The sequence below is a fragment of the Otolemur garnettii genome, unplaced genomic scaffold (genome assembly GCF_000181295.1).
Source record: "Otolemur garnettii isolate 467f Iridium unplaced genomic scaffold, OtoGar3 scaffold00107, whole genome shotgun sequence".
Taxonomy (NCBI): Eukaryota; Metazoa; Chordata; class Mammalia; order Primates; family Galagidae; genus Otolemur; species Otolemur garnettii.
Window position 1 is genome coordinate 2234558 of NW_003852502.1, and position 27178 is coordinate 2261735.

The window sequence follows — 27178 nt, forward strand, 5'->3', positions numbered from 1 at the left end:
TCCCAGCCGCTGCGGCGCTCCGCGGAGGAGGGGACGACGGAGCCGGGCCGCCGCCGTTGAGAGGGGTCGCCGGCCGCCGCCCGCCCCCTCGGCCGTCGCCTGCGAGGTCGATCCTCCTGCGGGGTCTCCGCTGTCTCCTGCCGTCGCCGCCAGCGCCTCCCGATCGCCGCGATGGGGCTCCTGGACTCAGAGCCGGGCAGCGTCCTGAGCGTGGTGTCCACGGCGCTCAACGACACGGTGGAGTTCTACCGCTGGACCTGGTCCATCGCAGGTAGGGCGCTGCTCGCCGTCCTCGCCCGGGCCTGCGGGCCGCTGCCGCGCGGGGACTCGGGGACGGCCCCGGCGCCCGGCTGTTGGGATGCTGCGGCGCGGCGGCCGTGCGCGTCCGGCCCGAACGTTAGCCCCCCGCCCCGCGCGGTTCCTGCGGGCGCCCCCGCCCCTCCTCGGCCGCTCGGGTGCGGGAGCCGCCGGAGCAGGTGGAGCCGGTGCGGCCGAGGGCTCCGCGGAGCCGCCCCACCCGGCGCTCCCACGCCCGGCTCCCCGCGCGGCCCGGCCTTGCGCGCAGATGCTGCAGGTTCAATGTTCGGTAATGCGCGGCGGGGAGGGACGGCGGGGACAGGGCCGAGACAGCAGGCCTCCCATGCTCGCTGCCTTCTTGACCCAGCCCTGCTAATATTCTGTCCAGCTCATCCGTCTGTAATGTAATTTGGACTGAACCCTAAAATGGCATTGTCTGGCTCCTTGAACCTTCAAGAATGTTAGTTTCGGAGGCATTTTTCGGCAGCAAATATATGTGAAGTAATTGTCTGCAACGGCTTTGCGCACTGCAGTGCGGTGTGTGGGGGGGTCTTACAACGCGGGGAAGCAGCGACCATTCTTGGGAAGGGGGTCTCCAGGGCGGCGCCCGGAGGTTGTCCCGAGTCTGCCTCTGTGCGGTTTTCTTACATCAGCGAACTTTCCCTTTAGCTGTTGGAGTTAGTTTGGAAGCTCTGTCCGTGGGCTGCGTTACGCAGCTTTCCTAGTGCCCACTTGTGATAGTGGGAGATTTTATATTTTGTCATTTATTTCATTTGCTTCGCTGCTTTTGGTTTTAAAGCATTTAGAAGTTCTTTGTTAGAGTACTCTTGAGATGCAAATCTTCCCGGTTCTTCTGCAGTTTCAGGCAGCATCCCGTCAGGGAGGAATCCCATTGCAGTGTGACTCTGTCTTTGCTCCCTAGAGACGACGGTTATCCCCACAGTGTTTGTCTGTGCTGCTGTTGAGTGAACAGTGATAACAGCGGGCGTATAACCTGGGGTGTGGGATAGATGTGCGTTTGCTGGGAATATTTCTGGGTCACACAAAATGATTCTCTGCCATGGATGCTATGTTCGCTTCTTCAGAAAGGTATTTTGCTTTTTTTTTTTAATGAGATCTTAAATTTGACACTGGGAAATAGGTCATTTAATACGTCATTACAAATGAAAACGGTTAAAAGGCAATTTTTTATGGAGTTCTTGAGTTTTTCTCCAATGTGTGATAAATGGTACCTGCACAAACTGGGCAGACGTGCCCTTCTCCTCATCTCTGTGATTCAAGCTCTTAAACATTGCATCAGGCTCCCCATTACACAGCCATGCGGAGCTGAATATCAGACAAGCTCTGCCGGGTAATTCACTTTGCATACTAGGAGTTAGACGACGTTGAGGCTCTTCATCTCTTTACAGCCAGAGCCACACCCCGTCCTTCTCATCCTGCCTGTCATTCTCTTTCTATCCCGGAGCTTTCCCATCTCCAGAGTCTCAGACAAAAATAGAGAGCACAGATAGAACACAAAGTGTGTTCTGTACCAGGTACTTCTTTCCTGATGTTTGTGTAAAAACGCCACCAGTGAAATAGGAAACTTTGTGCTGTTGCCTCACGTGAAAGCTTGGGAGGGACATATGAAATAATGAAATGTTGCAGGTGACCCCGAGCAGTGAGAGCAGCCGCTGGAACACAAGTGACCTCTCAGGAGCACGTCTAGGGAAAGGTATTTGCGGTGCTCTGCCTATCCACTTACGAAACCTGAGACTGCTTCCCTGCTCTCTGGGACAAGCTGCCTTAGTTAGTAGGCAGATGGTATTTCTTAACCACAGAGAGGCTTAGTGGGCACGGCCTGCCCTGCCTTCCTGCTGTGTAAGGAAGAGCGTGTTTTAGGTTCAGACCTGAAGTGGTGTCCCCTGGCCTCACTCTCCATCTTCCCTTCCCTTGACTCATCACTCTGCTTGGATTCTCAGCATCATTTCCTGAAAATCCGAGGGGAGCAAAGTTGAAAGTGGCTTATTAGGTGAAGTTGAAGAAAAGTCAGTGAATCAGATGTTTGGAAAGAGGGGGAAATAACACTAGGCAGGAGAGGAAGGAGGTTCCGAGCAGGGGGAAGGCTGCACATCTTTGAGGGAGTTCAGAAAGGAGCTGGGCCCATGCCCTGGAGGGGCCCCTTCCTCAGGCTGTGGGTCTTTCTTTCTCTTTCACTAATTAGTTCATTAAATGACTCTCTCCACTGAGGTTTCTACCTGAGTGCAAGGAAACTGTATCTACTTTGCACTCTCACACAGGAATAGTTACAGATTTGTGGATTATGTTGGATGGTCCAAGAGATTTTTGCCCTAGGACAAGAAGTTTCTAGAAAAATGTTGTTTTGTGCTATTATATCAAATGGTACTATTTAATACAACATCTCCAAAGCAATGTATTAAAACTGGGCTTTTCAAAGACACCTGTCTTTGAAAATACGTAAGGTATTATTACATCTGTCTAGCAAATACATAATGTATTAAGACTGAAAATGTATTAAGACTAGCAAATACGTAATGTATTAAGACTAAAGATGTATTAAGACATCTGTCTAGCAAATACGTAATGTATTAAGACTGAAAATGTTATTTTTACTATATCTTTAACATTTTACACAATGGAATTGAAAGTTTGAAAGAGCTGTATATTTATTTATTTATTTTGAGACAGAGCCTCAAGTTGTCACCCTGGGTAGAGTGCCATAGCATCACAGCTCACAGCCACCTCCAACTCCTGGGCTTAAGTGATTCTCTTGCTTCAGCCTCCCAAGTAGCTGGGACTATAGGTGCCGGCTACAACGCCCAGCTGGTTTTTGGTTATAGTTGTCATTGGTGTTTGGCAGGCTGAATTCGAACCCACCAGCCCTGGTGTATGTGGCTGGTGCCTTAGCCACTTGCGCTACAGGCACAGGAGCCAGGAGCTGTACTTTTAGAAAACAGCAAAAGTAATTTTTAAATATAGTAGATTTAGGTATTTTCAATGAAGAAGGTGATGTTGGTTTATATTAGAGGAAAGTACAGACTGGTGTGGGACTTTATACCAGCTGAGGGTGTTGGAGTGGGTACTCTGATGTGCTTGCGGTTGGTTTTTTCTTTTATTCTTTCACTTTATGAGTGCACTAAAATTATTAGGACTGGGATCCTAGGCTCAGAGTGTATATCTAATTAAGAAACGTTGTATATCAATTTTTTTAAACAGATGAGAGAATCTAAGTATTCTCCAATCTATAAATACCCAGAGTAACTTGTCTACTGCATTTATTGTTTTTCAAATAAATGTTTATTATATATTTTTTGTGACCCAACATTTAGCACGGACGCTTCCTGTACAGTTACTGAGGATGTTGCAATGAAAGCCAGGTGTTTCCTGAGCAGCTGGGTTTCTTCCTGACCTCATTTTCAGCAGTAGCTGTCGTTCATGGCATGGGTGTACATGTCTCTTGGTTGAGGAGGGATTGGCCATTGCCCCTCTGTTCACCAATACGGTACCTCAAATTTTGGTGAAAAAAAAATTACATCTACTTAGCAGTTGAGGTTGGTGCCTAAAGGCCTTGCCTGGCTTGGTCCTTGAATTCTCTTTGGAAAAGAAGTGGCAGAAGGAAGGAGGGATGAGTGTTTCAGGAGGAGGGAGGCCTCCTTGGACAGCGGCAGGGTCTGGGAGGCAGGTGTGGAGTGTCCTTCACTCTTCCCATGCTCACTTGCCCCGGCAGGTGCAGTTCTAGGCAAAGAAGGATGAAACTTGGTTGCTGCCCTCAAGCAGCCTACAAGGTCTGGGGGTCCCTTGTCCTTTGTTTTCGTCAGTATCATAGTGTGAAGGCGGTGTGAGTGTTCAGACTCAGGCCCAGTGGGGGCCACAGAGGGTCAGCAAGTCCTTCTTCTCGTGTCTGCTTCTGCCACCTGCCCCTTGCTCTTGAGTTGTGAGGAGTATGGAAGCTTTGGTTCCAGAACATTTTAGCTGTTTCACCACGGGCTCCTTTCCCTGCTCTTGAATGAGAAGCTGATGCGGGAACGGGGACAGTATTTGGGGAGATGGGCTAGGGCAGAGGGTATCACGGCAAGGGGAGCCGCTTGGCTGCAAACCATTGAAACCGGGAATGTGCTTAAGGGCCAGTGAGTCATCCAGGTTTGCTGAAACATGGGTTAGTGGGAGGGGATGGTTAACTCGCCTCCCATAAGCTGGGTGCATGTGTCTCAGGGATGCCGGGCCCCAGAGGGGGCCCCTGCCATTTGGGGGGTTTTGTGGTAGGTTTATTTGCCTTTCACTTTTTTCCTTCACCATGCTCTGACTTTTGGCAGCAGACTCCTAAGCTTCAAATGATGCTCTCGTCCACTCCCCAGTGACAGCAGAGACGGAGTGTGCCGCGGCAGGTGGGATCTAGGGCGGCAGACCCTGCAGACGCCAAGCTTGCATGGGGACGCAGGTTTATGCAGTTAGACCCTTTGGCTTAGGGAGACAAAGATTTAAGAATTGTGTGCAAAGTTATGTCACACAGTGGCTTTGTCATCTTAAGGCCCACAGAGCGTTTGGTCATCCTTTTAAAATTGAATTTGTTTTCTTTTTCCCAAGTCATATGACAGTGTCACTTGGGAGTGATTTCACATGATTAATGTAAATGTTATTTTTCACTTACTGAGCCACTTACTCTGAACAGAGCCTGTGTTAGCGCAGAGATGAGTCGTGCGCGGAGTCTGTCGTCTGCGTTTTACAGCTTTTCTTTCCTCAGTATCAGGATATTTTTGTGTGTTACCAAATCAAAGGTGGGGGTGTTTTATTTCCCTTTAGAATGAAAATGGATTCGGCTCTCTATACTTTTAAATCTCACAGATTTGCACTTTTAGAACAGAGGGGGAGGAATCCGTGGCCTTTCAAACCAGTGTCCATATTAGCTTTTGACTGGTCACGTTCCCTGTCCGTGCACCTGCGGCTCCAGCCAGCTGGACAGTAAAGTGAGTAGCAGGTGCTTCTCTTCACACCTGTGCCCTTGCCTTCACTTACCTTTCCTCTGGTCACCTCTCCAGATAAGCTTCTGCCAGAACCACGCAGTCGCCACCTTCCAAAGCCTTTCTAGTCCTCAGTAGCCTGGAGCAGTTTGTTCCCCCTAAACCCGCAGCCTCTCTCTTCTCCCTGGGCCGTTCTGTTCCTGACTTTACTCCTGAAGTGTTCACGGCCTCATTATTATTTACTCTTTCAACTCCTTTTTATTTTTCTCTCCAACACAGGGAGTATCACACTTACTTGTTGATTTGGTGTGTTTCAAGAGATGATCCTTTAATCGGGCATAATTTTGAATTGTGATATATTCTGGTTGCCAAACACTAATAAAGTTTAGACTACACTAAATTACAGAAAGTTATTTTTAATGATATTTATTACCAGTTTGCCATAAATTCAATTGATGTTGACTACATTTAGTGAATGAATCAAACCACTAAATCATTTAGTAACACAAAACAGAGATAGAAACTCAAGATTTCAAAAGATATAAAATCACACAAAGTGTTGTTTCTTCCTCATTGTCTGTGCAGAAGTGCCGCTGTGTGTATAGGAATGAGCAGAGCGGTGTGGTGTGGCGAGTGCAGAGAATTCTGCCCTGGGACCCACATGGCCTGGGTTTTAGGCCCCCTCATTGCTAATGAGTTGTGAGAATTTGGACAAGTTAATTTTTTCAGTTTACAGTGTTTTTCGTCTGTGGATGACCTGAATTAGATCATCTCTAAGGTCCTGCCTCGTTCTGTAATTCTACATCTAGGCACCACTTTATTTTTCAAATTAAAACAATTTCAAATAAACATACATTAATCAGAAATTAAAAACCTATTTCATACAGTAATTCAGATATAAAAAAACTGTTATTAACGCTTTGCAAACAGTAGAAATAACAGATTCATATGTGGTCATTTTACTTTTTCTTGGGTGCTGTATAAGAGACAGGCCGAGGAGTAGAGGAACAAAGAAACATATTTAAACGTTGCCCTTGAAGTAGCACCCTGGGTGTTGCTATGGCACCATACCAATGTAATTAGCTAAGCAGTTCTCAAATAACGAAGAATTAACTATTTTGTTAGAAATAGTAAGCAATAATGTTAAAGAATAAAGTCCACTCCATTTATTAAGCGATATGCCACTTCTGAAATGGCTTATTATGTGTTTGTTGAGTCTCTTGTTTCTGCCTATACCAAGAGTGGGTTGAACTGCATAATCTCTGCAACTATTTTGTCGAATCCTCACAGTATGTCCTCAAATAATGGCTTAGATATAAGTTTAAACTTAATTTTATTTGTTTCATGTTTTTTCTTTGGAAAATATAAAATGTTGTACGTCGTTCCAAAAGGTTTTCTGTTATAGGCACTATATATATATGCATTTCTGACTTAAGTTTGGAAATAAGGCTTAGCATTTTTGTAAAATTGCTAAAAATATGCAAGGTCTCACAGAAAGGGGGAAAATAAAGTAAATGGCTTTGGTCTAAATATGTTCCTTAACTAATTTAAAAAATATTATGTCATATGTTTTTCTTCATGGAATTTTGGCACTTGTAAACAAGTACATTGGCATGGTATTTTATTTATATTTTAATTAGAATATAAGCCTTGGGATTTGAAAGACAAATGCATTAATCCACTGAAGGAATTGGTTACTCGCTGTCAACTGTAATCGCATGAAAGCATTTGTGATTTTGAATTGCACTATTGAAAGGAGCAAGCTTCTCTGTGCTCATTTTTATTTGTCTATCAAATGAAAACCTCGGCACCAACACATTTCTGCACTCTTACCTTTGTGGCACCATTATTCAAAATAGCCAAGGGACAGAAATAACCCAAATGTCTATTGATGGAGGAAGGGACAGGCAAAATGGGGATACACATAAAATGGGACATTATTCATCCTTAAAAAGGAAGGGCATTTTGACATACACTGTAACGTAGATGAACCTTGAGGACGTTAAGTGGAATAATCCTGTCCAAAAAAGACGATGATCCATGTGGAATTGCAATTCCATTTATTTGGACCCTCTAAAGTCCCATTCAGACAGACACAGTAGAGTGAGAGTTGTCACAGTTGTTAATGGATGTAGAGTTTCAATTTTGTAAGATAAAAGAAAGTTTTAGAGATTGATTGGCCAACAATATGAATATACTTACTACTATTGAGTTGTATACTTAAAAATGATTGAGCTTGTTAATTTTATGTCTTTTATTATAAAGAATTTCCTATATTATATAATTAATAGCACATAAAATGAAGAAATGATCTTCGGTGTTTGATGGTAAAATAGTTGATTCTTTTGGGTTTTTAGCATAAAGTAAAATGGCTTTATAAAGAGGATACATAGAAAATAAGTAAAGGTGATACGTAGTTTTTAGCATTAAAAAGTACCCAAGTGCCTAGACAGTGGCAGCTCACAAGGGAGACAGTTTATCAAGAACTTCTCCACAGTCCTGGGAGGTGCGTCTGCACGGTGTTATTTCCATGTATTTAGAAGTCCCTGAGATCTATGTAAGTCAGATAATTTACACATTGTCTTGTCTCTTCTTCCCATTGCACTAGACAAGCAGGAGAGAAATGATCAGCCTCTGACCCGTGTATCTCTCTCATTTTATTTTTTCTTATGCTGCTACTTTAAGTGATAGAGTATTATCACTTAGAATACTAAATGTGGACAGAGTACTGATACCACCAGAGGTAGTCTAAAGAAAGACATTGAAATGCTCAAAGGTACCGAGAAGGCTGATCTGTGAAATTAAACCAAAAAGTGATATTTATGTAAATTTATGGATTCGTATACTTAGACCATGTCTATGAATACATATACAATATGAGAAGTGACAGGCAGAGAAAATGAAGTTGACTTTTTATGATGAACTAGTAGGAATGTAAAAGAAAGTATATTCAAAGTGAATTATGAAAAGTGTTTGACAAATTGCATAATGCAAGAACTAGAGACTATTGTTAATTAGGGAAAGGATAATAAATTCAGGACTAACAGTATTTTATGCAGTGGGTGTTCAATTTATATAACTGTTAGAGCCACGAGGTTTTGACTGAAGTTCCTGTTAACACACACACTCACAACATCCAGAAGTATCTTCAGCCTTTTTTGCTGAAGGGAAATACCATTTCAGTTTTCAAGTTTTGAGATTATTGGCAGCACTGGGTAGACATTTGGACTTGTAACTCCCAGATCTTTACAGGGAGGAAGTTTTATGACTACTATTTGCTGAGGAGCCCAGAAAAATGTGGGAATAAGGAGAGAAGGAAGCTGCTTGCCTGCCTTCCAGTCTCGGCTCTCCAGGTAGGAGCCGTTGGTCTTCACGGGTCTCTGTTGATAGAGGTTATATTCCTTGGTGTTGTTGCTTCCCCCCCCCCCATGCTTTTACGAATATCACTTTTTTAGGTCACACATTCCGATAGCAGCTGCACTTGGTGAGACTTACTATCACTTACTGAGCTTTAGGATAGGACCGTTGTGGGCTGTAAGATGCTGCAGCAGTGCATTTTACACACCTTACATTAATCTTCATAGCTTCTCTACAAGGTGGGTATTATTCAGCCATCAATAGATGAATAAATAGACCTAAATCTACACAACTGGAAAAGTAGCAGCAGACAAGAACCTTTTATAACACAGGATAGCCTACCGATTCATTTAACAAACACTGTTTTACTGTCTAGTAATAGTAGTGAACATTTACCAGGCACTTGCTAACGGCGTGTCCAGTGCTTTCTATGCAGTATCACGTTTACTCCTCATGTTCCTCTGGACTAGGAACTGTTGCTACCCCGTTTTCCAGGTGAGCAAATGATTCTCTGTGGATCTTACTCATCTAATGCTGACCCTCCCACGTGCGATCTCAGAGTGGTGCCTTCAGCTTGAGTTATGTGTCAATTCCCTCTCCTCATCTGGGTTGTCTTTTCTCCTTGGCAGGAGGATCTCTGAATTCATCCTTGTTTATCTGCTTTCTAGTAGAAATTTTATAATTTCTGTCACTTCTACCATTACTGTGATTGCTGTTCAGACAAACTTCAAACTTTTTCCCTCTGTTTTTTAGCTCCTCCCTCCATTCCTTCAGTGAGTACAGTACGACTCTTGGGTGAGTACAGTACGACTGAGTAAGATGAGAAGTCTCTGGCCTCCTGGTTTAGCCCTGTGCTGACCTGCCATCAGGTGGCCTGCCCCTGCACCTGCGCCACCGCAGTCTTCCCCTCCCAGGCGGGTGAGGTTCCCAGTGCCCTCTGCCTGCACATCACGCTCTGACCCTGTCTGGCCCACCTCTGTGCTCCTGCGTAGGCTGCCCTCCCTCCCTTTCATCCAGGTGCTCTTCCAGACACAAACCTTCCATCTTCTTTCTCGAACATATAGAGTCAGAACAGAAGTTTACCATTAGTCCTCCTGACGACACAGAGACTGAGCAGAGTGTTGTTTACCCACCACCTGCAGAGTCTGGTGCTGCAGTGCCCGCCCCAGGTTGTCCTGGGTGCACCTGCAAGGCCCTTCTCTGCCAGTCCTGCCCTTTCCACCTCCCTGACACACAAGTGCCCACCTGGCTTGAGGAATATATGAGCGTCAGGTTTTACACTCAAACCTAGGAGAGGCCTTGAGGTGGTGTTTAGTTTACCCCCCCCCCTCGCAGAGGTAAGATCCTTCTCAGACTCTTCTTGACAACAGTTGTCTACGTTTTCATCAAAAATTTCTTTTAACATATGTTTGAGGATTCTCGTGTCAGGCGTTGTTACAGAGGCTCCGCGGGGAGTAGACTGTCACTCCACCACCACCATTGGTGGTGTCTGCAATGGAAGAGGATGCAACCAGCTCCTCAAGGTGAAGCCCAGGTCCCTGGGGGTGTGGTTCATGTGCAGGGTGACGATCCACAGCGGGTGACCTTTGTGGTGGCCGAGTGAGGGAAGGCAAATGGAGTTTGCACAGTGTCACTTACTAAGTGATTAATAGCCAGACATTTTAAAAAGGAGTTAATTTGCAGCTTTTGGTTTTAGCTTATTAAAGAAGGATAAATAGCAGTGATGTATGATACAGACTTCTTTTTCTTCTTTTTTCTCTTCTTCCAACGTAGAATCATGTGTAATGCAGACCTCTTGGTGTCTTGAGTACACTCTGAAGCTGCTCAGCAGTGAGGGTTTGTCAGACTCCTGTTCTTTAGTTTACAGGAGGTGAGAACTATGCACATTCTGTTAGAAGAAGAAGGAGCTGATTTATTTAGGTAGAATCCAGGAGCAAATGAAACAGGTTTTCATGTAACTTTTGATTGTATGCTGTATAAAGTAGGTTCACATTTCCAAGTAGACCCAGTAGTGCCTCTGAGACCACTGTGTCACGTCACTGTGGAATCTTATTAGAATCTAGGTGCTGGCTCAGTAGTTCTGGGGGGGGTCTGAGACACTGCATTTCTTTCTTTTTTTTTTTTTTATTGAATGGTAACTATGTACATTAATGCACTTCTGGGGTACAGTGTGGGGTTTTCACACACAATCCGAAACATTTCCATCAAACTGGTTAACAAAGCCTTCATGTCATTTTCTTAGTTATTGTTTTAAAATGTGACGCTGCATTTCTTGTAAGCTTCCAGGTTGTGCTTTTTAAGCTGGTGCATGGACCATACTCAGAATAGCAAGGGACTGGAGTGTACTGATTGTGGTACAGTCTTCTACTGTGTACTATTATGAAAAAGCATATTATTCAAAGCACATTTTAAATGTGCTTCTGTTATTAATTTAAAGACCAAATGAGGGCATAGATTTGTATAGAATGTTTAATTGTTATCTAACAGAGATTTCACGTATCTTCTAGAATCATCCTACATTAATTGGTAACTGTTACTCATTTTCCCTGAACTGAAAGGGCAATGATTTAGATAATCTTGTTGAAACGCTACTTTGCATATAGGGAAGTGGTGGGGAGAGTCTCAGGTTCACGTGCAAAGGGCTGGAAAGTGGCTGAGCTAGAACCTGGCTTTTAATTCGGGCCTGTCCCTTGCCCCTGTATCAAGCTGCCTCTGCTGCACGTGACTTAGCTTGTCACCCTGAAAGACTGTATCCCACTATAATCTTTTGTTTCTTCAACTTAGTTTTTCTAGGAATTTGGATGTTCTAAAAATTAAAAAGGTTACTAATTAATTTTTTGGATGTGATAATACACATAAAATTTACTAGCTTAGACTACTTGGGGAAGATAGTTCATTCCAACTGGTAGAAATCAAAAAGCTTTAAAAGAAAATAGCCTTTCAAAAACAAGTTTTTAAGGAAGTTGCTTTAGTAAACATGGTGGGAATTTGTTATATTAAATACAGTTGTTTGTATACAAGTAGAAGTTATTAGGGCTACTTGAAATCTATTGGATTACAAGCATTTTATTCTTTATTAAAAATCTGGTTTATATTATTAAAAAGGAGTTTGTTTTTTTTTGAGACAGAGCCTCAAGTTGTTGCCCTGGATAGAGCGCTGTGGCATCACAGCTCACAGCAACCTCCAACTCCTGGGCTCAAGTGAGTCTCCTGCCTCAGCTTCCCAAGTAGCTGAGACCCACAGGCGCCCACCACATCGCCCAGCTATTTTTTGGTTGCAGCCGTCATTGTTGTTTTGGCAGGCCTGGGCTGGATTCAAACCCGCCACCTTAGGTGTATGTGGTTGGTGCCTTAGCCACTTGAGCCACAGGCGCCAAGCCAAAAAGGAGTTTTTAAAAATAGCTTCACTACATAATTAAAAAATTCAGATTTTGTGAAAATGTTTATGTATTTAACTCCCAAATAAATACAGAATTGTAAAGTATTCCTTCTCAGTATATAAGTCATAAAATATTCTTAGCATCAACTCTTCTCCTAAATAAATAAAATGTAATTATTAATAGTAATTTGTCTTTACTTTGGCTCAATCTTCTCTTGGAAGAGAGAAAGGGAGAGGTTTATTCACTGATAGTGACAATGACAGAGCCAACATTTGGGGACCTCTTTCTCTGTGTCAGACTCTGAAGGCGGCCCCCATGGTACACATGGCCGGAGGTACCATGCAGCTTCTCGGGGCTTGTTCATCTGGGTGGTGAGGGCTCGAACAGTGACGAGTCTAATGTGAGAGTCCACATTCAGAACACAAAGAACTCTGTAGATGGGGCAAGTTCTAGAAGACAGTGAAGGGCTTGACTTTAAGAGAAAGGCTCAGATCATTTCTGACCTAAGATACACATGTGTCAAGATGTGGGGTAGGGAGCAGAGGTGCTAAGGGACGGAGTGACTCTGCGGCGTCCATGTGTGCCAGGAACAGTCACATTACTACATTTGTCATCACTGTCAAGTCTGTGAGGCAGCTGTGTCCTCACCAAGCAAAAGAAACAACAGAAGGGGACAGTTGGCTCTCCAGCAGTAGTTGTCCCCTCCCCTCCTCTTGGCGAAGTCTTGCTCTTTTGGTCTCTGTGGCATCTTCTCTTTTCCTGCTTTTCTGGCTTACTTGACCCTGTCACTTGGTCTGCCCCTGTCACTGGGTCTTCTCTGGCTCACTTGACCCTGTCACCTGGTCTGCCCCAGCATCCCGGGTCCAGTCCTTCCTGTGGTATTGTCTGCCTGTCCATGCTCTGTCCCCATGGCCTCAGACTGGGAGATGGTCTGCACTGTCTGTGTCTGCTCTGCCTGTCCACATCCCTGCAGTTCTGGAACCACAGATGCTGTCCTCAGCGTCCGGCAGGTGGCTCAGATGTGAGATGGTAACGCCCTCCGGTCACTTCCTCCCACATCTGCTCCTCTCCCTTCACACTCCATCCAGCGAGGCTGGAAATGTGGGGCTAGCTCTGCTTTTCCTCTGCTCTGGCCTCTCATGGCCCTAGCACTCAGAGTGTGCAGACTTTACCCTGGAGACCTTTGCACTGGCCTGTCCTGTGTGCGGCCCCTGATTACCATCAGTTCTCACGTGATCTGGGTTCTAAGTGCCACTGCCTGTCAGAGTCGTGGGGAGCTTTGGGGTGACAGTGCCAGGCCTCACCCGCTGATTTGGATTCTGCAGATACGGATGAGGCCTGAGAATTGGTATTTAAAGAGCGTGTGACTGTTACGGGCAGTCTAGACTCAGCTGCTTCCTGCCTCTTGAGATACCCCCTTCTGCAGGCCACTCTCACCTCCTCTACCATGATCTTTTAAAAGTCAAAATTAATCAGATGTCTTCTCATGATATGCAGGACAAATTCCAGCCTCCAGGGCGCAGTTGTAAGCCCCTCTCAGGCATCTCCAGGCCGTTCTCTGCCCTCTGCCCTGTGTGTGTCCCATCCACAGCCGCTGGTCTGCAGTGGTGTCTGTCCATGCTTCCGCACTGTCTGATCCAGGGAGTTCTGTCAGCTACTCAGATACTCTCTGTGCCTGTCTCTTGTCATCCCACGGAGGGAACCGCGTAGGTCCCTCCAGTGTCGTCTGGAAACAGAAGGCTCCTCTCCCTACCGTCTGCTGGGCAGGTGCCTCCTCTTTGACAAAAGGTCACAGCGTCTGCTGTTGAACCTGCCTGCTTCCCCTTTCTGGTGCCACCACGTATTGAAGACTCTTCTCTGTCACACTGGGTGGGGAGTGAGGTGTCACACCCTCTCTGCCTCTAGCCAGTGACAAGAGGTGGAGGTGTCACTCTGAGGAGGCGTCTGGCTTCAGCTCTGCTTTCTCCGCCCTGTGGTGCTATGTGGTCCCCAGGTACAAGTCAGATTGTGAACAAAAGCTTGCGGGAGCAGGATGTTCAAGAGAAAACCCTCAGGTGGAACCTCCCTTTTTTTTTTTTTTTTAGACGGAGCCTCAAGCTGTCCCCCTAGGTAGAGTGCTGTGGCATCACAGCTCACAGCAACCTCCAACTCCTGGGCTCAAACGAGTCTCCTGCCTCAGCCTCCCAAGTAGCTGGGACCACAGGCACCCGCCACAACGCCTGGCTATTTTTTGGTTGCAGCCGTCAGTGTTGTTTGGCAGACCTGGGCTGGGGATTCGAACCCGCCACCTTAGGTGTATGTGGCTGGTGCCTTAGCCACTTGAGCCACAGGCACTGAGCCGAACCTCTGATTTTTTATAAAGGTATAATTTATTTCTTTAGTGAAGTTTGTGAATGTTGACAAACATAATTGTGTAACTATTATGTGGCTTATTAATATAGATGAAATTGTATTATTGCTGACTGAATTAATGTTTGTAAACAAATCAGTCCCACTTGGCTTGAACTTTATGAATACTATTCTCATTAGTATTTCCTGAGAAAGAATTGACCCTTAAGTGTATGGAAAGGTTAAGATGATGTGTCTTTGTAATTTCATTATTAAAATAAAATCTGTTTCTCCTGAGCTTGATTTGCTTTAATACTTGGCTTTAGGTTTGCTTAAATTTAGGCATGACAGCACACCTCACACCTGTAATCCCAGCACGCTGGGAGGCTGAGACAGGAAGATTGCTTGAGGTCAGGAGTTTAAGACCAGCCTAGTAAGAGCGAGACTCTGTTTCTACTAACCATAGAAAACTTTGCCGAGTGTGGTGGTGCATACCCATCTGCAGTCCCAGCTGCCTGGGAGGCTGAGGCAGGAGGATTGTTTGATCCCAGGAGTCTGAGGCTGCTGTGAGCTGTGATGACTCCACTGCACTGTAGCCCAGGGTGACAGAGTGAGACTCTTGTCTGAAAAAAAAAAAATTAGTTTAAAAGTAGAAGAGGGAACCTATTATCATAGGAGACAGCTCCTTCTACTTACAGGAGGAAAACCCAGTGGTTAAAAATTCTCTGAATTTCTGTGAAATTTACTGCCATCTAACCTTTCCTTGGCTGTAGTTCTGCCCTCTCTGATCAACATAAATTCTCATAGAGAAGGCAAACATCTGTCCTCTTCCCCAGTCTGCACGGCCCCCACTCAGCGTGCCAGCTTGGCCGGGCCTGTCAGGCAGCTCCTGATGAAGGAGTCGTCTGGCTGCTCTGGTGAAGAGTGCACCGCACATCTGCCCAGCCCTCATCACTCCTCCTGCACAGGCAGCTTGGGAAGGTCTCTCTTATTTTCTTTCCTTTGAAGGAATAGTTTTAAAATATAACATTTGCACCTTAATTCAGAAAGAAACTGATGGGAAATTTTCTCCCTCCCAATGAAGTCGGTGATGCCGGGTGTGCTGGCGGCTGCTCGTGCCCGAGGCCCTTCCCGTCTGTCCTGCTGTGGCGAGTCTGACCTCTCAATCTCACTTTAAGATAAAGGCATCATCTCTAAATCCGAAACTTTACAATTCTTCTTTAGACAAAGGCTTACATGATAACACGTACGGCTTAAAATTATTAATAAATAGGCTCCAAATTAAGAGCAAAATCATCAAGGCTTGAAGGCATAAACATCCTGTTAATGAACATCTTAATATAAAACAACACAGACAAGCTGATGAGTCGACAACTCAGTATATGTTTGTGCCATGTTCGATACCCTCAATAAATGCTTTCCAAAGAGAAAATTCCCAAGAATGTTACATAAAGCACATTTCAATCTTTGTACTCTGCCATGAAATCCCACTGATAACCGTGTAAGATTAGGACGTTGATAACATACTAAAAATATATCTTCTAATTATAAGAGAGACTTTACCCAACAAATGCAATCAGCGTGACCTGGCTCTTTGTACCTCAGTGAGTCCCCAGCATTCCCCAGAATATCTGCATATGTATATGTATTCTGTCACTCTAATATGTATAATTTACATTTGGCTTCAATGTACAGTAACCCACATGAATTAAAGGATTTACTTTAGCTTTAAAATACGTTTACCTAAACATTTGAGTTAATGAAAATATAGAGAATTGATTATTTTAATGTATTTAAAGGTCACATAAACTACACAAAGCTCCGGCATTCCTGATTTTCCTTTACTATTCTAGCTTCCCAACACTTTTTTGGTTCCAGACATAGGGGACCTGTTGGTAATGGTGAACTCATTTATTGTGACACAGTCAGTCCTTTCGATGGAAAAAGAAACATATAAAGTAAGTGTAGAATATGTAAATCTCATCAGAAGCACTAAAGGAACATTAATGCAGAGAAATGGGGGAAGATGCGTATAATGTAACAGCACGCAAAGACAGCCAGGGGTTTCCCGCAGGGATTAGTATGGTGGTTGTTAACCTAGAGCAGGGGTCCTCAAACTTTTTAAACAGGAGGCCAGGCCAGTTCACTGTCCCTCAGACCATTGGCGGGCAGGACTGCCGGCCAGGACTAGTCGGCTGGCTGCTAAGCAGGACAGGCAGCAGGGGCAAAAACACCTGGCGGGCCGGATAAATGTCCTAGGCGGGTCGCATGTGGCCCGTGGACCGTAGTTTGAGGACGCCTGTGCTGTAGTCTGGGTGCTGAAAATTACTGTAATTTCAGTAATAATCACAGGAGGTGCAGTTTTTGAGAGCTGTCTGACTTTTGTGAAGTGGAAGGGCTGATTCGAGAAGGGCAGGTGTGAAGTGTGGGCTTCCACAGACTGCAAGCAGGGATCTGTCAGTGGCTGCTGAATGGAGGCAGGACTGGCCCTGTTGGGCAGAGAAGGGAGGCACCGCTTTCCCCTGGAGTGAGCAAGGAAAGAAGAGGACGCTGAGCTGCAGAGCCAAGTGGTGTGGACTCGAGGTGAAAACCCAGAGCTGTAGGAGAGGGTAGCTGGACGCCACAGAAACTTGGAGTTGCAGGGAATGCACTGTTGGACTTGTCAGGAAGGAGTCAGAAGAGAGGGATAATAACACGGGGTCTGATCTTTATTCGTCAGATAAATTTTAGGCATCTTGATAGGCCTTGCAGTACAAGAGTGAAAGACCTAGTCCCTGCCTCAGGAGACTCCAGTTTAAAGGAGGGTCGCATCCTGGGCCATGGTGGGGGGGGGGCACGGAACAGAGACCTCCGGGCACTCTGCCCTGCGGGAGGTCCTCTGATCAGTTAACAGTGTCCTGATCTAGTCTTCCTCATTTTTAATCCATTCTTTCTCTTCATAATTATTTTTAAAAGTACAGTTTTCAGTTTTAAGATCCCTTAAAATAAGTGTAAGGGATCATCTAGGTTCTTGCTACTATGCTAGTGACATCCTAGAAAGCGCAGTGTCCCTTGACGTGGCCTGATGTCACACATGCCGTGTCACAACCTGCACTTGAACTGGAGAAGTACTAATGTGGTTCAGCTTCTCCCCTTCAGGATTTATGCAGAGACTGTGTCCGTAAGGTCCCCCACACCACAGAGAGCCAGCATCAGAGGGCTACAGGCTGTTCCCAGGGGCCTCTACAGACTGCTGTTTGCTGTCTGGACCCTCCACACTCTCACTCTTGTCATCAGCTTCTTAATCACGTCTCCTCTCTTTTTGGTCGTCCTCTATTTTTTAAATTTCATCATCATCGTTATTCTGGCCAACACTCAGGCCTAAAGGTGGTCCTGTGTTTAAGTTTTTCTCTTGAGAGAACAATAAGCATGCTGCATGATACATCGTGAAGAATAGGTGTTTTTATTTAATGTTAATTTCTGGCATTTTTTTTTGACCTGTTTCTCTAATTTTTTCCTACTTGCTGCTCAGAACTTTCTTGAAGTCAGTCAGAATTCCGTCTTGTGGTAAGGGTGAGAAATAACACATGATGTCAGAAACTGAAATCGTCTCACAGATGAATTCATCTTCCTTTCCTTGTTATGTAGATTTTTGCGTTAACAGATCACTTTTGCTCTTTGTATCGGATTCTCACACACAAAACAGCATCTGCCTTATAGTTTACGGAGAAGAACAGGGCACCATGGTGATTCCTCTGGGACCCAGGACCAGGCTTCAGGGAGTTTGTCTACATCTTTTTTCCTATAATAGAGAAAAATAAACACCAAAGTAAATAAGCACCCCATATTTTATGGGGGGACTTCGGCATAAAACAATCTGGTCATAGAAGTGTAATTAACATAGGCAGCTACAATTTCACTAAAGAAAAGTGAACAATTACTGATAAGAAGGCACTGGCACAAGGTCTTTAACGGAAGAAAGCCATGCCATTTTTTAATTTTTATTTTTTTAAGGAACAAGGTTTCACTCTGTTGCCCAGCTTGGAGTACACTGCACTGATCACAGCTTGCTGTAACCTCATATCCTGGGCTCGATGGCTCCTGCCCATCTCAGCCTCCCGGGTGGCTGGGACTCCCTGTGCACACCTCTGTGGCTGGGAACCTGGAGACGCTCTGTGGGGACAGGCCTTGTGCACTGCCCACCTTGCTCTCTAACTCCTGACCTCTAGGGATCCCCCTATGAGGGGTCTACTGTCTCTTGGCTTTCAAATATTTTACTTTAACTCTGAAATGTGTTTGATGACCATAATCTCCATGAATAGTAGGACTCCTTTGTAAACTATGAAATAAAATCAGTTTTTCTGTTTTTCTTGTTCCCGTATGTGTTTTTCTTCACATCACCCTTTTAACAACTCCGATTTCATTGTAAACAGAGTTTTGATGTTGCTTCTTTTATTATTCTGATTGTTTGATTTCAGAATGTTAATGGGTACTAATGTTTAGGTTGCATACATTGCTTTTGTACCATTTGAGTCAGAGTTGTAAGTGTGCCCATCACCCAGACAGTGAGCACCGTGCCCACTGGATGTGAATTACCCTCCTCTCCTCCCACTTCCCACCTGCTTGATTTTTGTTGAGTGTTATTTCTGTATGTGCACGTAAGTGTTGATTTGTTAGTCCTAATTTAATAGTAAGTACATGTGGTACGTACTGTGTGGCGCTTGTTTTTCCATTCTTGTGATACTTCACTCAGAAGAGATCTCTCCAGTTACATCCAGGTTTAGACAAGAGGTTTGAGATCACCCTTTTTTAATGACCAAGTAGTTCTCTGTGGTATACGTATACTACAGTTTATTAATCCACTCATTGATTAATGGGCACTTAGGTTCTTTCTGCATCTTTGCAGTTTTTTGTGCTGTTATAAACATTCGAGCACAGGTGTCTGCTTTATAAAATGTCATTTTTTCCTTTGGGTAAATACCCAGTGGTGGGATTGCTGCATTGAATGATAGGCCTACTTTTAGTTTTTCAAAGTATCATCATACTACTTTCCATAGAGGCTATACCAGTTTGTATTCCCACCCATAGTGTGTTAGTGTCCCTGTCTCTCTGCATTCACACCAATGTTGGTGGTTTTGGGACTTGCTGGAGTTAGGAGATGTTTTGTTGTAGTTTTGATGTGCATTTCCCTGACGGAGATGTTGATATTCTTTCATGTTAGGTGTGTTAGGTGTCATTAGATGGTCTTCTTTTGAAAAGTCACATCTTTTACTCATTTTTTAATGGGGTTGTTTGCTTTTTTCTTGTTGATTTGCTTGAGTTCTTGATAGATTCTGGTTATCAGCTCTTTATCACATGTACAGCATGTGAATTTTGTAGGTTGTCTGTTCACTCTAATGATTGTTTCCTCAGCTGTGCAGAAGCCTTTCAATTTGATCAGGTCCCATTGATCTTTGTGCTGTTGCTATGATTGCTTTTAGGGTTTTCATAAATTCTTTGCCTAGGCTAATGTCTATAACAGTTTTTCCAACTTTTTCTTCTAGAGTTCTTATAGTTTCAGGCCTTAGGTTTGGGTCTGTTATTCATCAAGAATTAGTTTTTGTGAGTGGCGAGAAGTGTGGATCCTATTTCAGTCATCTACATGTGGTTATCCAGTTTTCCACCACTATTTATTGAATGGGGATTCTTTTTCCCCGGGGTGTGTTTTGGTCTGAGTTGTCAAATATCAGATGACAGGCAGTATACAGGAGGGCTTTATAACTGGGTTCTCTGTTGCTGGTTTGGTTCCCACAGCCTTGTGGAACATACATTCTTCTCATCAGCCCATGAACATTCTCTAAGATTGATCACATCCTAGGCCACAAAACATGTCTCAACAAATTAAAAAAATAGAAATTATGCCATGCATCTTCTCAGACCACAGTGGAATAAAATTAAAGTCAACTCCAACAGAAACCCTCATCTCTACACAAGGTCATAGAGACTAAACCTCCTGCTGAACGATAGTTGAGTCAAGCAGGAAATTAAGATGGAAATCAAATGATTCTTTGATAAAAGAGACACAAGTTATCAAAATCTGTGGGACGCAGCTAAAGTAGTCCTGAGAGGAAAATTCATAGCTGTCAATGCCCCATCCAAAAGACACACAGATCACAAACCAGCAGTCTAATGAATCATCTCATGGAACTGGAAAAGGAAGAGTGAACATGGCCCACACCCCACAGAAGAAAGGAAATAACCAAGACAGAGCAGAACTAAAGGAAATTGATAACAAAAGAATTACATAGAAGATTTATGAAGTGAAAAGTTGGTTGAAAGATAAACAAAATTGACAGGCCATTGGCTAGATTAATCAGAAGCAGAAGAGAAAGGACTCGAATAAGCTCAGTCAGGACCGAAAGGAGAAATCTCAGTCAATACCACCAAAATACAAAATATTGATGTTGCTTTTTGACTTTGGAGATATTTGATTAAATGTTGTGTTTTATGTCTTGCATTTTATTTTCTATTGAAAGTGTATAGAAACAGCTTAATTTGTTTTTAAGTAATGCATTTTAATACCTACTTATCTAACATAGAATCATTTTGTATATATAACGTTAGTAAAAAGGGCAGTTTAAATGGGTTGTTATAATCAGCAATTAAGTTACAGTCATTTAAGCTGGGTTCTGGAAACTTGTATTTTCTTTTTCCTTTTTAAAAATACATTATTTTTCTCAAAAAAAAAACATAAAAATGTTTTGCATTGCCAAGAATAAGCTAGACATTAGATTTGTAACTTTTAAATGTTTAACTTTTAGAAATATAAAATTAAGATTAATAATTTATAACTTATTAAAAGATGAATTTTTGCTAATCTCATTTGTAGTTCATTATCATGCTTCTCTTAGAAATGTTTTACTTGTAGCATCCTAGTATAAGATTGATTCATGGTTGCATATTTTAATATTATGGACAATCAATTCATCTTGAAATAATATGTCTCATTGTGTATATATACACAGATGTAAGTTGAGTGATTTATAGCTTTAGAGAAAAGCACACAAATTTGTTATTTATGGGTAATAAAATAAATGCATGTTCTTAACGAGAAAGTTAGAAAAATGTCTTGAATATGACTACCATTTAAATAAGTGATGGAGTTGTGATGAGCGCTGACATAATCTCCACACATTGCCCATCCCCCTGCCTGGGGTATCTGCAGACACCTGTGCGTGGCCTCTGGGCCTTACACCTCCTGAGTCCAACTCTCACCTGCCTTAGGATGGGCAGACAGAGCGCTTCCAAGCTGCCCTGATAAATTTCACATGCCTAAAATGGAAGACAAGTATTTCCTTAAAGTATTTATTGTCTATGAAGTCTTCCATTAATTTTTCATCCTAAGTTTATTTTCTCTGTTTTCAGTGAACTTTATTTCTTACCTTTTTTTCTCTAGGTTCTCTATAAAACAGAATGTGTTACATAACAAGTAAAACTTAATTTTCAAAAGCCACTTGGAGGAGTCAGTGTTGTTTTTTGCTTTTTATCCCATACATCTCTGTTGACTCCAAAGATGGTGATCTGCATTTGGTCAGATAGTGAAGTCCACTGGAAGCATTTTAATTCCTAACAGTGTATTTTATAAAACACTACTGTTTAATTAATCTTATGTTATTTTGTTGTTTCTTTAGATAAACGTGTGGAAAATTGGCCTTTGATGCAGTCTCCGTGGCCCACCCTGAGCATAAGCACCCTCTATCTGCTGTTTGTGTGGCTGGGTCCAAAATGGATGAAGGACCGAGAGCCTTTTCAGATGCGTTTAGTGCTTATTTTCTATAATTTCGGGATGGTTTTGCTTAACCTTTTTATCTTCAGAGAGGTAGGTTAATTAAGATCACTGTATAATGTATTCTCTGGGGTTATTGGAAATTTTTAAAATAAGAATGTACAAGACCATCACTGTAATTATTGTCTCCCCAGATAACTGTTAGTTCCTCTAAAAGTAAATTTTTGACATTTTTCAAAAATTTGTTTTAGGTAACAAAAAATATAAAACATAAAATATAGAACAATTGCTTAACCCTTTCTGATCCTATGTCAGACAAAAACGCTTTGATTATTTTATGTAACCCAAAATAGATGATACAGTCATCAGGTGAGTTCATCTTTATTTTTTCTCTTTTAAAACAGTAGGATCAAAAAAACCCTGTAGGATAATTAGAAATAATCCACCAACCTCGTTCCCACCCCAAATAAATAAGAGCTGGGTAGTATGAGGGTGGCAGAAAAATTGAGTTGGATGTAATTTTGAATCAGACAGACTAGATTTTAAAATAACCTTATTAGCTGTTCTGACATTGAAAGTTATTTAACTTTTCTCAGCCGCATTTTACAGGGATGATATAAATTTCAGCATTCATCAAGACCCATTTTATAAATGGGGAAAATGCTCCTTTTAGGATTGTTGTCAGAGTTATGGGAGATAATTTTTGCAGAGCATTTAGATACCTTTGCTAACCTGTTAGTAACCCTGGATCAAGAATGGAACCTCGTGAAGGCAGAACATCTCTGAGTCGTGGCAATAAGTTTCTCTTAATATGGTAGAGAGAGTCAATACGTTACATGTGACTTTAAATTTAGATTTAAATTATAGAACAAAATGACACACCATAACTTTTAGAAATTCCAAGACACTAAATATTTAACACATTTGAAATTTTTTAAAAAAATTTTGCTTTTTTAGAAACTTGAGAGGTTACATATTATATGTAGTATTTGTAATATTGTGTCTACTAAAACTTTGCTCTAAGTGTTTTTATTTCTTTTTCCAGTTATTCATGGGGTCCTATAATGCAGGATATAGCTATATTTGCCAGAGTGTGGATTATTCTAATGATGTTAACGAAGTCAGGGTAAGTACATTAAAAATACTGTTTAATTTTATGGGTTCTTGTCTGTGAAAAACATACTTTAATATAGTAGTGAAATTATTACACTGGGTTGTTTCGAGTCAATATAGCTGTGTGTTTCTTTTTAGTACATAATCGAAAATCTGTTTTATATTTCCAGTATCTTCTTTTATTTGGTAGAGTGAAAGTGATTATGTATTGGATTATAGACAGTACTTTAGAAAACAAAGGTCTTCGTTTCTTATAAAGGTATTTTTAGATTTTTGTCTTTTTGGGTCAAAAGCAGAAACTCAAAAAGTCATTTGTTCAGCGAGTCTGCGGAAAGCAATAGTTTTTACAAACTGTAATACTTAGGAAATTAAGCATAGCATAATTTGTATAGATACGAATTTTGTTTTTAGTATATTTGCAGAAAAATAACCAGTAATATGTTATCATATTTTATTTTCCAGTTACCTACATTAATAAAGTTAATGTTTAGTTCGAGTGAAAGAAAGAAACCATCTTATTCTATTAAGTATTGAACTCCTCTTGTATACTGTGGTTCCTATTAAAATTACTTGTAACATAGAACGTAAGACATGTGTTTTGTGGTGTGCGTCATGTGTGCGTATGTAGTATAGAAGCCTCCCTTGAGAAAAACAGCTTTCTGGCATGTGAGTTGGGTGACACAAATTTCAGTATTCATCAAGACCCAAGACCAGGTTGCTTTACGGCACTTACTGTTTTAAGTCCCTATCTTCATTTTCCTATTAGAAGACTTACCATCTGATGAAAAACAGCCGCTCTGGTGGTCATTGCTGGTTTCATTCGTTTGATACATATGTCTCAAGAGTCCACTGTGAGGGCCTCTGGGGACTCTGGAAAGACGGGAGAAGTCCCAGCCTCGTGGAGCTGATGTTCTAGTGGGGGGGGGGGCAGACCGTAGTCATGTCAGCAAATGGTTAAGAAGAAAGAAACTCTGTGAGAACACCCCCAGAGAAGCGGGTGGGGCGGTTTAGATTTGTGGATCAGGAAATAAGAAAAAATTCTCTCTGACAACACACTGCCAGAGAATCTTCTAGTTAGGAGCTGAGGACTGGCATGTTTGGGGAGGAGGGAGGACAGGTGTTTTTTGATTTGCCTGCTTCTGGGAGAACAGTGAGAAAACCCCTTGCATGAGGCAATATATTACTATATTTAGGATAAAGGTTCAGCACTACCACTCTGGTCACTGAGAACCTGACCTCCTGATGGGTATAGACGTTCCCGTCTTTACAAGATGAGCCGTTGTGAGACCTGCAATGTAGAAGGAGAAAGAACCTGCGATTTGCAGATTTCACTTGAAATCTTCCTCCTGATGCCTTCGCTCTAATCCCTGATGCAGGAGAGCAGATGTTTGGGCGGAGGCTCATTTTGGTGTCATTGTTATGTAGCCAAGAAGTATCACTTTTCACTTTGGTGTGCAAACTAAGAAGAATTAATATTTATTAATATTTATAATTAATATGTGAACTGTGGCAAATTTTAGAAGCTTGGGGGAGAAAAACCTAAGACATTGTTTCTTTCCTTCTAGATGAAAGTAATGGTACCAAAATGGTGAGGTTACTTTGTTTTAAATATAATTACGGGCAGCGCCTGTGGCTCAAAGGGGTAGGGCGCTGGCCCCATATGCTGGAGGTAGCGGGTTCAAACCTAGCCCTGCCCCCAAACTGCAAAATAATAATAATATAATTACGATAGTGAACAACTAACTATAACTACAGTGTTGCTGTGAATAGTTGACTTTCAAGCCTATTTTCAACCTTTTATTTTATATTTTTCTTTTTGAAATAGAGTCTTACTCTGTTGCCCATGCTAGGGTGTTGTGGTGACATCACAGCTCACAGCAACCTCAAACTCCTGGGTTCAAGGGATCCTCCTACTTCAGCCTCCCGAGTAGCTGGGACATTGGAGCCTGCAGCAATGTCCAGCAAGTTTTTCTGTTGTTAAGTACAGACAGGTCTCACTCTTGCTTAGGCAGGTCTTGAGCTCCTGAGTTCAAAGGATCCTCTTGCCTAGAGTACTAGGATTATAGGTGTGAGCCGCTGCACTGGCCTATTTTCAACCAGTTTTTATTATTTGAAACAATAATATTTATTGCTCAAGCAAATTTAATGAATAATTCTCAACCTATAAATATGACTTCATTTTTATATGGCTTTTTTCTTCCCTCTTTCATCAAACTTTAAAGTTATGTCTTTAACAAGCAAAAAACAAAAAGAAAACAAGCAAAAGCCCGTGACATCCACCAGCTGCAGGTGCAGAGTGAGGCCGGCTCCTTCAACTCTGATAAGCCTCAGCCTTTCTGTGAATGGACCCGTCAGGCCCTAACACACGTTTATAAATAGATTTCACTGGGTACTGCCTTATTTGTTTTGTGCATAGAATGCATCTTATAGAGAAAAATATCTATACAGATAGAAAGTTAAATTTTAGTTATCGTTACGGTAGGATTCTTATAAAAAATGTTAGTGCATCAGTACAGAGGTCACCTCTCCCTGGATCCTTAATCTCAGAGGTAACGTAATCTTTCTGCACCATCTGGTGTCTTAATTAGAGCCCAGGAAAAGAAAAGACTTATTCATGTAAGCAGGATTATATTTATGACCTGGGAAATATTTGTGGTTCTTTTCATTCCAATTTGTCATTTAAAAGATATTACTACCTGATACAAACTGCTGTGATCGGATATTCACTTTGAGGCACAGTGTTACGGTGAGAGAGAGGCAGACTCTGACAGACCGTGGGAAGCCGGGCAGCCTGGATGAGTTCACAGCTTCTTGACACTATGTGACGTCCACCCATGTAACAGGCTGGAGCTGTGTCTGAATTGTTGGCACCATGTAGACATAGCTCTGGACTCTTCTCTGTTTTCCTCTGGGATAGATGCTTAAGTCTTAAACCTACTTAGCCATAAAATGGTTTTATGCCTTGGACGTTTGCCGTGAAGATTATTTTGGACTCAGTTACAGTGAGCAGAAACCCTTAGGAAGTGTCACTCTGGTGTTACAACTGTGCTTTTCCTCTCTGTAGATAGCTGCTGCTCTGTGGTGGTATTTTGTATCTAAAGGAGTGGAATATTTGGACACAGTGTTTTTTATCCTGAGGAAGAAAAACAACCAAGTCTCTTTCCTGCACGTGTATCACCACTGTACAATGTTCACCTTGTGGTGGATCGGAATCAAGTGGGTTGCAGGGGGACAAGGTGAGCATGTTCAGACTTTTAAAAATCGGAAGAAAGTAAAGCCTTATGTCTGTGACTGCTTTACTACCTAAAGATTTCTCCCGGAGATGAGCATAAACGGAGCCTAATGTAGGCAATGGTACTGTTGTGGGGAACAGTTGTAGTGCTTCTGATCCACAGGGACGATGGCACAACCCCTCAGTCTAAACAAAAGTTCCATCTTCGGTCCAGGCCCAGAGCTCACCTCTGCCCTGGTACAGGCTGGGCATTCCAATCCAAAACCTGACAGCTGAAAGACTGCAAAACAGGAAGCTTCTTGGCACCAACATGACATGCAAGTGGGAAATTCCACCCCTGACCCTGTGTGGTGGGCGCAAACCACCTGTGTACTCAGCATCTCCCAGGGAAAGGCCCTTCCAGCCCCTCAGCCGCAGCCTGTCTTCCCTGCTCACAGCAGGTGCTGATGCCAAACAAGTGTAGATGGTGCACATGGCAGCTGAGATAGCGACACCTTGGCTTTCTGATGGTTCACTGTACATAAAGTTTTGTTCATGCACGAAATTATTTGAAAATTATATGAAATTACCTTCAGGCTAGTGTAAAAGGTGCTTATGAACATAAATGAATTTAGGGTTTAGACTTGAATCCTGTCTATCTCATGTGTATGCACATATTCCAAAATCTGAAATAGTTGTGGGCCCAGAGATTTCATCTTGCATAGACCTGACCTCACCCCGCTGGTTCTTATTCAGAGGGAGGGCTGTGTACCCTTGTTAATGTTGTAGA

The 27178-nt window shown here is 42.7% G+C and overlaps 1 protein-coding gene across 1 annotated transcript in view; it reads left to right on the forward strand.

The window, feature by feature from the left end:
* ELOVL4 (ELOVL fatty acid elongase 4) overlaps positions 1–27178 on the forward strand; it is a 33048-nt gene continuing 5870 nt past the window's right edge. The window contains exons 1-4 of the mRNA XM_003796735.1: positions 1–271; positions 21970–22157; positions 23110–23190; positions 26242–26413. Of these exons, the coding sequence (XP_003796783.1) occupies positions 172–271; positions 21970–22157; positions 23110–23190; positions 26242–26413 (541 nt within the window). The 5' untranslated portion in view covers positions 1–171. The remainder of the gene's footprint in view (positions 272–21969; positions 22158–23109; positions 23191–26241; positions 26414–27178) is intronic.